A 13,031-nucleotide genomic window follows, 5' to 3' on the forward strand; every position below is an offset into this window, starting at 1 on the left:
TTATTAAAAAATAAATTGTTTTATTTAAAATTTTTTGAGGACGAATTTGGTGTTTATTCTATGATTTCTATCCAAATATATTGAATTTCTTAAAGCGTGAGAATATGCAATTAGCACAAATAAAGTGTGTATCAAATTAGTGTACTGTGCAATATATAAATATGCTTACCCAATTGTCAATGTTGGAGTGAATGCCACCAACAACTGAGCCAACCCAATGTTTTTCTTTGTGAATTGTCTCTTCTTCAACAGTGGTAAAGGGAAAGGCTTTCATTCCATAGGCCTCAATCAAATGGAATGCGTTTTGATGGAGCACCTTGCCTTGAGGGTTTAGCAGCACGACCATAGGACTCTTCTTGAAGTGCCACTCCTCCTTGATGTACTTGTAGCCTGCTATGCTTCCAAAGTGTTGAACCACATACCATTGCATCTTGGCCTTTAGAACCTCGAATTTCTTTCGCAGATGCTCGCTCCATTCTTCCACTATTGGAACCCAAACGATCTTATATTGCACTTCTGACTTAATGGATTCATGAACCGGTCTCAGTACTGAAATCTCTTCCTCTGTGATGTCTAGAGTTGAAATGAATAGGTATACATGTTTCTTTTTCAGCACTGTAATGTCAACCTGTCATGTCGAGAAATGAAAGTCAAAATATTCAATCAACTATTCAAAAGAAAGGAAAAAATTAAATTGTAATATTATATACGTTATTTTGACTTATTTAAGATATAATATTTATTTAAATTAGATTCACATTCTATTTAACAGTTTAATATAAGGCCAATTTTATAATGAGAAAATTTTTGTAGCATAGAATGAAGAGAATTATTTAATTTTATTTTAAAAATTAACAAAAAGTAACATATTTTATGTAATAACTATTAATCATTTATAAAAAAAAAATCGTTCTCTTCCCTATCTTTTTTCTCCAACGTAGCATCCAGCTTAATGTAGTATGAATTTATACAACGTCTCAACATTATGATATATGTGTATATATACACTCTTAATATGACTTTATATATGTTATTGGTTTTCCATTTTAATAAGAAACAATAGTACATAGATTTTTATTATCGTTTGCAAAGCTAAACGCTTGTCAAACCCCAGTAGTATAATGTCTACCTTGAATAACCTACGTAAATTCATAGCTAGTAAACTGCTTGAATATATAAATAAAACAGTAAATCAATATATTGCAATAGGAAAATGTAAAAATATATACAAACCGTAGTTTCAGAAGCGCAATCGAACAGTGGCTGCGGGGCATCCTTGGCGAAAATTAAGACCTTAAACACTTCCATTATCTCAGTTGGGGTTTGGAAAAGCTTCCTTAGCTTACGATAATATTCTGCCTCCTCTGCAATATTAACCAAATCATTTAGTTCCTTCGCATCTTAAATATCATCATTTAACCCCAAAGCAGTACTTCTACACTTCTACTCTTTAAGAAAATTAAGAGAGAGAGAGAGAGAGAGAGTATGTAAATGAAATATAGTAATAAATTTATATTATTGAGAAACAAATTATAAATATTAAGAAAAATATATATTTAATTTAAATTTTTTTATATATTTCATTATTAATAATAAATAATGAAAAATAAATAAAATTTATTACTTTAACAATAGATATATTATTATTATTATTACTATTACATAATATAAATATTTAATCTAAAATTTTTATATCTTTCATGATTAATGATAAAAATTAAAAATAAAATAAAATATATAAAAACCAGACTTGAATCAATGGAAACCCAATTCTGATACTCGATGCAAAGAATGGTTGGAGAAGAAGAAAGGTTATCTATAAATAGTTGTCCAGTCTTCACTACATTTGCACTGAGTTCCCTTCAACTTTTATGTTGATCAAACTCAAAAATTAATAGTCACAAGAAAAAACTCAAGAATTAACACGTCTTATCGATCACTTATTAAATAGTAGTGAAGAAGTCATGTTAGCTAAGGAGGAATTAAAGAATGTGTGTCCATGAATTGTTCACTAAAATTTAATAGTATCGTTATTATTTATTATCGCATTGAAAAAGTATAAGTAGACAATGAAAATATTAAATAATGTGAATAATAGATATATCAGATGTTTATTTTACTAGGTGTATGAATGATTATTTTCATATTAAAATTTATATGGTTAATTTAAAAGTGTAGTATATTTTTATTTAATTTAGTGATTATTCGTATTGTTCAAAATGATTATTGTTTACCTAGCACTCCCATCCCTGTTGCATTTCACCGGTTTCCTAATGAATAATAATAATTCTCTGTTTGTAACACATCCATATATATATAGTATGTACTAGGATCATTATTCACTAGTGACTAGTCTAGTAGTATTTTGTATGTTTTACTACTGACCAATTTGGTGTCTGCAGAGCGCAATGTGCTTCCTCAGTTTGCTGAGTACCACGTTGATCTTTTGACCATAATGGTATAATTCCTGTTTCTCCTCCCTGAAATCAACCAACAATTTTGTTTCTGTTGATGACAAAATATATATGTGTAACCAGTAATTAGTGGAAGAATTTTTAACTTACGAATCAGTTGTGAGACATTCAATCTGAGTGACGATAGTAACAAGAGTGATGATACACCAATACACATCCACTGGGATATGCTCCCTAGCAGGAAGCAAAGCTGGCACATCTTTAGTGTCATAAGAAGAGAGCTTCTCCAACTCAACTATCAACTCAATCACTTGCAATGTCGCTTTCACCAGATTGTTGACCTCAGTGATGGCTTCACGGTGCTTGTGCAAATTCGCAGGCCGTATGAGCAGTGGAACTCTCTTCATCACTGCCACTGATTTCGCCAAAACATCTGTTTGTAGATGCTGAGATAGCAGCCAGAAATCACCATATTCAACTGCCAAAGCAGCAAGTGTGAGCACTGCTTTCGCATCCCATTCGTAGTGTGAGAGCTTATGGAGAATGGCCACTGCAGTTTCGTGAGCAGTTTCCTCACCGGGAGCCTTGCAACACATCTGCCACGTCATATAACTATTCATGTAATTGCTTTTGTAAGTTTAAAAAAAGAAAATATATCCAAAAAATTTATGTCAATTCAAAAGAGATCTTGTGTGAAATAAAATATTATAGATATAACTATAAATTTTGTAGAAAAATAGTTTTATGATATATATAAATATAAATAAGAGTAAGTGACTTTGTCGATTCAACATCCAATTAAAGAAAAAAAAATTAAGTGAATTATTACCTCAAATGAAATTTGCTTGAGTGTGCAATAAGGTGAATTGAAATTGGGTTGGAGAATCTTTTCATCAATGTCCTCCATGCTTGATTTGGAACCCTGCCAGAGGATTTATCTCAAGTGGATATACATATATTATATATAGGACAATCAAAGAACGTAGCATAAAATAAACGGAAACATTGGGAAATAGATAATGAAATCTAATTAGAAAGAAGAAAATATAATGAACCTGCACAAGGTCGTCCACAATGGAGGTTGAACGGATAAGGGTATTGTGGACAAGAGTGAAGAGAGGATCGATCTCAAACTTAGTGTCACTATGAACATGAGTTGAGTAGATTAGTTCCAAGATGTGCTCGTCCGACATGGCTAATGGATTATGCTCCTTCTCCTCTTTGTGATTGTGATGATGGAGTAGAGACTTCAGTGACAGCTTATGATGATGATGAGCCATTATGGTCCTCCTTATCTTGATTGATTTGTTGCTGCACCCTGCTTATACTTGATGATTGTACTCCCTTATTAGCTTATTTATAGCATGAAAGATATGCTTGAGCAAGGTAACAAAGCTTTAGAAAGATATTTTGATTTCATTTATTAATTAGTAAAATGATATTATTAATTCATTCAAACATTCTTGATTGATTTTTTTTCATTATCTTTAATTCAAAGTCATTTGTTAAAAACTTTACTTTTGGCTTTTGGAAAAGAAATTCTGTGGATCAACTTATTTGGAGAAAAATCTTCAATCAATTACTTAAGTAAATATTACAAAAATAAGTATAATTCAATTTTCAAAAAAAATAAATTCACAGACATTCAATTGTGTATTGATGCATGCAAAATTTTAGATAGCCAATACTTTTTTTCTATTTTTGTTTTACATTTGAATTAATTCTAGCTAATTCTCTTCTTTATAACTAGAAGTGTAGACTCTTAATATTTTCAGATAATGAGTTTAAATGTTGTTAATGTTATATATTTATGGTAAACTTCAACTCTGAGACTTGATCTCAACAACAATAACATTCAATAAAATAAAATAAATGTATGAAACTGCCCCAATACGAAGCACATAAGAAACGTATAACAAAGAAGTTTAATGGAATTCTGAAGTCATTGATGACCAAGCATTAGTAAAAAAATAGGCTTTGCTAATTGCAATTATCTTATTTTATTTATTGTTTTCCTATTTTTTGAGGCCGCATAAACCAGGAATTTCTTGGGGTAGGTTTCAAGTGGGTTGCGATCAAATTTTTAGGAAATTATGATTATCAGTGATTATATAGGCTGTCATTGCTAGTTTATGTGTTTGGCTTAGTTTCCTTTTTCTTGTCTTTTGTGGTCTCTTAACGTATGTTCTTGTGTCATTACTCGTTTGTTTGAAAATTTTAGACCATTTTAAATGGTACTATGCTGAAGATTCAAGAACGAGGATTTTGAAAGAAGGCTCTAGCAGCCTTACTTTTTTATGAAATCATCAAAGCTAATGTATTAGGTAGCAGAGGAATGGAATAATACTCTTGGAAAGATCTGAATGATAATATAAGTTGCATGCATCACAAAACGGAAAATACTTAACTAATAAGTGGACAGATTATAATCTCTTACATTATATATTCACTCTTAATTACTACGTATATATGAAGTCACAAATCTATATTTGACACACTAATAAACAATGTCACAAGTCACAACGCCTATTTATAGACTATATAAATCGGTGAAATTACCTACTTCCATCCCCTGGTTTACAAATTACAATGTCTTGTGGAGTAGTCTTAGCTTATGTCCTTGGCTTTATGTGCCTGGCTTGTATCTTCTAGCTTATCTTGCATCTAAGACCTCCGCATAATAAATATATATCTACACTTGCTCCACTACCACGGTAAATAAATAAACAAAAGTTGGTTGAATCTTCATGCATGTGCAAAGGAAATTTTATTAGTTACTGTCTTGTGACTATTCATGGGTTCATTATTTATGAATCCTTTTTCCAGAGCCTCCTTAAGCTGATTCCAGCAGCAGAGGCGAGACCAAGCAATCTTTTCTTTCTGAAACACAATAATTTTATGAAATTAAAAAAGCTATGACACAAAAGTAAATGAAGTACTGTTTCTTATTAGGATCTTGATTTGTAGACACACATCTCATAACAGTATAATTAATGATATGAAAAAAACAAGGTAATGTCTACTTTATGTAATAGAAAAATTTTTAAATATTCTATAGTTTTAGGTATTATGATTGAGATTAATGACTAAAAATACTAGAATACTTAAAATTATGATATGCTTGAAATACTTCCTATGTAATATATAATGTGTATGGCAAAGAATTTATCGTAAAAATTTTTATTCATAAAAACAAATTTATTATTTTCAAGACTTAAAATATAAATTCTAATACACATTTATTAAACAAAAGGCTGAATTAACAGCAAATAAGTACCTATTAAAATATAGTATAAAGATATTTGCAACTTTAGTGTAGTAAGATAAAGATCAACCTTAATTCAATTCAGTTCCAACACTCAAGATAAGCAGCAACGTACAGAATACATTGAAAAAACACACAATTGCTCTTATTTTAAAGGACACACTAGGAACAATTTCCCTCAGAGTTGCATCTCATAATTAAGAAAATGAAAGTTTCTAATGTGCATCATTACTACTACTGATAACAACATTATTATTGTCATTGTGGCAGCACTTGTAAGTTATGAAAATGTCCATAATCCTGGGACAGTCAGGGCATTTTATGGCCTCAGGTAACTTGCCAGCAATATTTTGAATCTCAAACTGTGCGCACCTGTGAGTGGAGCGCACAATCCTCTCATGATACTCTCTGAATGAAGTCTCAAACCCCTTCTTCCTCACAACCTCTTTCCACTTGTCAAACTCCGTCACCGTCTTCAGGATTGTGCTTCCGTGGCCGCTCGCCACCACCGACGACCCTTTGCTGAGCAGGGCCCATCCGCTCTCGTACTTGTAACACAGCATTCTCTGCACTTCTTGTTTCGCACTATCAACTGCCTTATGAGCCTTCGTCACAAACAAGCTCTCTATGCGGTTCCAGAAGCGGCTGAACAGGTTCTTGTCTTCCTTTTCCACACAGAAGAGTTCTATGGAAATTCTTAAGTCCTTTATGATAGGATCATTTGCAAGCGCTGCAGCAGTCTTGCTGAATTGTTGGATCCATTCTTTGTCTTTGCCTCCATAGAAGAATATGTATTTCTGCTCTCTGATCTGTTGATTCATTCACAGAGTGATTAGCAATACATTGTCACCAGTATTGATTTCATGACAAATCATAGAGAAAACAGAAAATTAGTCCTAAGGTAGTGATTCCTATATTATTCTTTTTGTTTCTTTTTATATATTATCTGTAAACTAGAAAGAGGCGAATGCTAATGCAGTAATGCACTCCCAAAAAAATAAGGAATATAGAAAGTATCTAAGTCACTGAAATAAAATATATTAAAAAGAGAATTAAGATTTGTTTAACTGACAAAAAATAGAACTCTTCTTACTTGGGAAAAAACGTTGAAAAATAAAGTTAGGAAGGATAATATAGTAGGTTGTTGATATTTATACTATATAAATTATCAATTCTATTCTTGTGACCGATATATAAATATATGCTTACCCAAGTGTCAATGTTGGAGTGAATATCACCAACCACAGGACCAACCCAATGAATTTCATTGTGAATTCTCTCCTCTTCCACAGAGGTAAAGGGAAAGGCCTTCATTCCATAAGCCTGAATCAAATGGAATGCATTGGTATGCTGAACCTTGCCTTGAGGGTTCAAAACCACAACCATGGGACTCTTCTTGAAGTGCCATTCCTCCTTGATGTACTTGTAGCCTGCTATGCTTCCGAAGTGTTGAACCACATACCATTGCATCTTAGCCTTCAAAACCTCGAATTTCTTTCGAAGATTCTCGGTCCATTCTTCAACTATTGGAACCCAAACGATCTTATATTGTTCATCTGTCTTGATGGATTCATGAACTGCTCTGAGTACTGAAATCTCTTCCTCTGTGATGTCTAGAGTGGAAATGAAAAGGTATACATGCTTCCTTTTTAACACTTCAATGTCAATCTATCATGGGAAGTAAAAAAAAAATCATCGACTTGCAAACTTCTCTCGTTAATGGGCTGGGCTTCAGCCCAACTTTTATATATATTTTCGTAAAAAAAGATAGTAAAAATTAAAAAAGTATTATATAATATATTTATCACTGTGTATATTTTATTTGTGTATTTTTTTACTTTTGATATTAAAATTAGTAATTGATAAAAAATGACAAAAATTAAAAAAATTATTTTAATTACCATTTCTGTAAAAGTTAATATTCTTGTTTTAATTAACATTTTTTTATGACGATATCAACTAATATACGTTTATTTGTGCTTTTATCACTACGCTTATTTTTGTAAGAAAAGGTATATACAAACCGTTGTTTTAGTAGCACAATCGAACAATGGCTGTGGTGCATCCTTTGAGAAAACGAGGACCTTAAACACCTCCATTATCTCCGTTGGAGTTTGGAAAAGTTTCCTAAGCTTACGATAATACTCTGCTTCCTCTGAAAATAAATCATAATAGAGAACTTATTTAGTTTGCTTGATGTATTTTGTCCCTGCAATTTAAGCTTTAAATGCAACGGTTTCTCCTATTTTAATAGAGAACATTTTCTAAAGAAAGAGAAAATGACAAAAAAGATAAAGGGTGGCACAATTTCACTACTGACCAATCTCATGCCTGCAGAGCGTGATCTGCTTCCCCAGTCTCCCAAGTATGAAGTTTAATTTTTGTCCATATTGATACAGTTCCTGCTTCTTCTCCCTGAAATCGAACAATTATAACCTGACCAAGCAAAGGCCACACCAAATCTTCCAAAATTAAAATGTAGATAGTCCGGGAAAAATATGTTATTTGTAAATTAGTTTATTTATAATTTATTATTTATTATTAATTTTGCAACTAAAATATATTATATCTCATTTTCTTATTACAATTAAAATCAAATCGTTCTCTCTAAAATTAAAAACTCATCTCTTTCTTTCTATCTCTCTTTCTCTATTTCTTTCATTCTTTCGTTCACTTTATCTTTCTTATATATTATTATCGATTATTAATTATAAATTTTATAATTAAAATATGCAATATAATATTCTCTAATTACAGTTAAAATAAAATTAAATTAAAATTAAAATAATAAAACAAACACTTTTAATACTCTTTTTTCTTTTTCTTTTGCATTATGGGGGTATTAAATACAAACGTTTTTTCCTTTTTTTTAGTTAAAATATTTTAAAATTTCATTTGATTTTAGAGTATCAAATCACGTACAAATTTAATTTTAGTGCAAGAAATTCAATTCAATATTTTTCATAGGATTCCAACAGCATTTCTTGTTCTTATATTCGATTTTCACTCTTATGATCCCACCTCTTTCTCATAAAAAGGTAAAAAAAAAAAAAAATCTCCTTATTTTGCGCTTTACCAGCAAATATAAAAATATACACATTAAATTTTTTAAATTTAGATAATAAATATTAAAATTAATTATTAATAAAAAATTAAACTCTTTCATATTAAAATAATAACTAAAAAATTTATTGTTTATCTTTTTTATCTATGAAAATTCTAATCTTCTTGGTTGTCAGAAATTTTTGTCTTTTATAATTTTTTTATAAAAATAGTTTGATTTTATAAATTTTTGTGCCATAATCTATAATATCAAAGATAAAATTGATGTAATTTTAAAAAAATTTATATTTTCATAATGTTATTACAAACTCTAATTAACATTTATTTTTGGATGTTGATAATATCACTCTAAACTAAACTAATAATTTTCTTGGAATTCAATGTTATTAATTAAGAACACAACTTACGATTGGGTGGTGAGGCAATCAATCTGAGTAACAATAGTGACAACAGTGATGATAGCCCAGTATACATCAACAGGGATGTGCTCTCTAGCAGGCACCAAAGCAGGCACATCTTTAGTGTCATAAGAGGAAAACTTCTCCAACTCGAATATCAACTCAATCACTTGCAATGTCGCTTTCACAAGATTGTTGACCTCGATGATGGCCTGCCGGTGCTTCTGCGCGTATTCAGGCCGAGTCAGTAGCGGCACTCTCTTAAGTACTGCTACTGATTTGGCCAAAAGGTCTGTTGGCTGATGGTGAGCCAATAGCCAAAAGTCACCGTACTCGAGGGCGAATGCGGCCAGTGTGATCACTGCCTTTCCGTCCCACTCATAGTTTGAGAGCTTGTTTAGTATCACCAGTGCCGTTTTGTGAGCTGTTTCCTCACCTGGAGGCTTGCAACACATCTGCCATCATAATTAATCACTATTAGTTCTCAACTTCCAAACTTAATTATATAATCCTTTGAACTTGAACTATAAATATGTTATGTCTGCCATAAAAATTGTCGACATAGAACTAATTAACTATGCTGGTGATTGGTGAATAGTGATTACGATTGTCAGCATAGTTTACTATATTGTAGCGACAATTATTGTGGAGAATACAGTCTTCAACTGCAACATTGATCGTTGCCCTAATTCGAAAAGGAAAAATAGAGTTAAGCAATGAAAATACTAAATAATTGATAAATCTAATGTTTATTTTACTAAGTGTGCTGATGGTTATTTTAATATTAAGATTTAGGTGGATAATTTGAAGATATAATGTGTTTTAATTTGATTGGTGGTTGTTCATGTTGTTCAAAATAATTATTGGTTACTTAGTATTACCCAATCAAAAAGCATCATTTTTTTTGTCACAATATATGCTGTAATATTATTTTGTTAGCACATGTCTCTATTCTTGTGACTATAAATCCTTATTAATAGTGACAAATATCTGAAAAAGATTATATTTTCACAACAATTGGATCAATTTATAATGTTAGTTGAAGAAAAAATGTTTGAAAACCATAATTAGATCAATTTAAAATTACTTTATTTCATATTTTTTAATTACCATTTGTCTTATTTTATTTTTTAAATAATTACTAGCATAACCGTTTCAAAAATTCACTTATCATATTAACTATAGAATTTTTTTTTTTAACTGATAATTCAACACTACTCCGATCCGATCTTGTGAGATTCATGTGCTAGTGTCTTGCCACCAATCGTGTAAATATATACATGGTCAATTAAATTTTTTAATTGTTGGAATCCATTTGCATACAAAAAAAGAAGAAGGTAGAAACACATACACTATATATACGCTATTGAATAATAATAATAATAATAATAATAATAATAATAATAATAATAATAATAATAATAATAATAATAATGGATTTATCAATGAATGACCTCGAAAGATATTTGCTTGAGTGTGCAATGAGGTGAACTAAAATTGGCTAGGGGCATCTTGTCGTCTATATGTTCCATCATCGATTTAGAACCCTGCAAGATTCATGACATGTGCATATTAATAGCTATAAGAAGGTTAAGAATAATTCTATTAGTTACTTTTTTTCTTTTTTTTTTTTTGTTGAAAAATATCGATACATTATTGAGAGATATGGGGTTTAATTACCTCAAAAAAACTATCAACAATGGAAGTTGAACGCCTAAGGGTAGTGTAAACAAGAGTGAAGAGAGAATCCACATCAAACTTAGTGTCACTATGAACATGTGTTGAGTATATTTGCTCCAAGATCTGCTCGTCAGACATGGCTAATGGATTATGCTCCCTATCCGCTGTCTGGAGTAGGGACTTCAGTGACAACTTATGAACCATTATTATCCTATTCTTACAAAACTTACAAGAAACCTAAAGCTTGTTGGTGGTGCACCAAGTTTCCTTGTTCTTCCTTATTTATATAATAGAAAATGCTTGAATGAAAAAGGATATGGAATATTTTATGGATTTAACTTTTATAAGTAGTCATTAAAAAAACTTCTATATATATCATTTAAAATAGGAAAATGATGGTTGCACCATATTTTATGTACAAGTTTTTTTTAATGATATAAAAAAATTATTATCTTTTTCCACTTCTCATGAATCATTCTAAATATAAAAAATGAAAAGTATACAAAAGAAATATATTAAAAAATGATGCATGTAATATTTCTCTTTAAAATATTTGATTGGAGTGTATTCTACCTTAAAAAAAAAATAAATTTGATTGAGTCTTATAAATAGGTAAATAAAATACTGTAATAAGACTACTTTTTTAGCAAACCAACTTAGTTAGTTTAGTAATTAATTTACTAATTCGATTAAATAAGTGTTAATAATTCGAATTTTGTCTTATATATATAATAATTCAATAGTGAATGATAAAATTTTAAATAGAGTTTAAATTTAAATAAAATTAATTTTTGACTTACCAAATTAAAAATTATCATTAAAAAAAAGAGTACTACTGTACTGTACCGGTAATTGATGATGATGAAAAACCGAAAAAAAAAGGACTTTTCTTGTGATCAACCATTGCATGCAAATAAGTTCATTTATTTTCATGATAAGAAATTCATGAAGCAGTAACAAAGATAACATCCAAATGATATACCAAACTCAAAACCTAGTAAAATTGAACCTGTACAATTGCATTAACGACTAGCACTGTAGCACATTACCACAAGAAAAATGTTAAATTGTGCTAACGTAAAATTGTGCATGAATATCATAGGAATATTTGAGAGAGTGAGAGAAAGAGGAGGGGGAATTAATAAGAGAAGTGCATTCATTTTTTTTAAGGGCAAATGGCTTATATAAACTAACTGCGAATCAAATTTATCCAAATCAGCCAAAGTAAAAAATGATATATGAATTTCTCAAAGCATGTAATTATGTAAATCGAAATAGGCATATTTGATTCAGTAGAGTTTTATGCAAATCGAAACAATCTCATTCGATTTATGCATGCATGGTTAGGATTTTTAGTAAATAGAATCAGCAAAATTTGATATATCATAATCGTCATATTCATAAATAAATCGACACAGTACAAGTCGATTTACTGTGTATTGAGCAACACATGTAAATGGATATAAGCTAATTCGATTTACTAGAGACCAAATGTATATAAATAGCTGTTGAACCTGAATTTCTCATCATAGTGATATTCAACGGCTAGCGATGTGGAGTTTTTTAGTTTTGGTGTAGTATAGAGGATCAGTTAAGAAAAAAACGCATTTTGAAATTAGGTTTACTGATAAGGATCCGCTTAGTGTTTTTCTCAAACCTTCAACAAGTTTCACCGAGTTTCATAATACTATAATCCGAAAACTGGGACTACAAGGCATTAAACGGGTGGAGAAGTTATTCTACGGAATTCTGATTTTCGTTGTGCGGGATAATGTGAAGTACGATTCGTTCGTCATAAGCAGCTACGAAGATCTGCAAGTACTGTTCCATTATTGTCGGCAATTCCCGGAGGTGAGAACCCCTGAGCTGTTGGCCAAGCTTGTAGATGTAGTCTCTATTTCAAGAGGTTCTAACCGTAATCCTCAGCCTTCAGCCATGGTAGCCTGCTCTAGTTCGAGGCCGATTGGTGCCTCTTCATCTTTGCCCATGATTGAGCCTGAGGCAGCTTTGGTTGCCTCCCCATCCTTTGCCGCTGATCTAAATCGCGCTCAAGACGGAGAAATGGGTGACACTGGACCCTTTGGTGATGTTGCAATTCCGTTTTTAGGATGAGAATGACGATGATGATGTGGAGTTCGCCATCATTGCCGATGATAGTGATGATGAGCTAGCGACGAGTACTCCAGCTGGGCGTGGTGTAGCGGCTAGTTC

General features: G+C 31.1%; 2 protein-coding genes across 3 annotated transcripts in view; both read right to left on the reverse strand.

Moving 5' to 3' along the window:
- The window catches only part of LOC107466304 (protein SIEVE ELEMENT OCCLUSION B), a 4,971-nt gene extending 1,127 nt beyond the window's left edge, over positions 1-3,844 (reverse strand). Inside the window, exons 1-6 of one of the 2 annotated variants that reach the window (XM_021130650.2) lie at positions 3,470-3,844; positions 3,244-3,336; positions 2,565-3,010; positions 2,386-2,480; positions 1,234-1,364; positions 170-628 (exon numbers count right to left, since the gene is read on the reverse strand). In XM_021130650.2, the coding sequence (XP_020986309.1) occupies positions 170-628; positions 1,234-1,364; positions 2,386-2,480; positions 2,565-3,010; positions 3,244-3,336; positions 3,470-3,694 (1,449 nt within the window). In that variant the 5' untranslated portion in view covers positions 3,695-3,844. The remainder of the gene's footprint in view (positions 1-169; positions 629-1,233; positions 1,365-2,385; positions 2,481-2,564; positions 3,011-3,243; positions 3,337-3,469) is intronic. The other variant, XM_016085279.3, reaches the window with a different exon arrangement.
- Positions 3,845-5,770: 1,926 nt separating this feature from the next.
- Positions 5,771-12,650, reverse strand: LOC107466305 (protein SIEVE ELEMENT OCCLUSION B-like). The gene is made up of 8 exons (XM_016085280.3): positions 12,603-12,650; positions 10,821-11,036; positions 10,595-10,687; positions 9,150-9,595; positions 8,000-8,094; positions 7,704-7,834; positions 6,889-7,347; positions 5,771-6,488 (listed from the first exon to the last, which is right to left on the reverse strand). The coding sequence occupies exons 1-8, from the start codon at positions 12,648-12,650 to the stop codon at positions 5,895-5,897; spliced, it is 2,082 nt and encodes a 693-aa protein (XP_015940766.2). The 3' UTR covers positions 5,771-5,894.
- Positions 12,651-13,031: the final 381 nt, after the last annotated feature.

The sequence above is a fragment of the Arachis duranensis genome, chromosome 9 (genome assembly GCF_000817695.3).
Source record: "Arachis duranensis cultivar V14167 chromosome 9, aradu.V14167.gnm2.J7QH, whole genome shotgun sequence".
NCBI lineage: Eukaryota > Viridiplantae > Streptophyta > Magnoliopsida > Fabales > Fabaceae > Arachis > Arachis duranensis.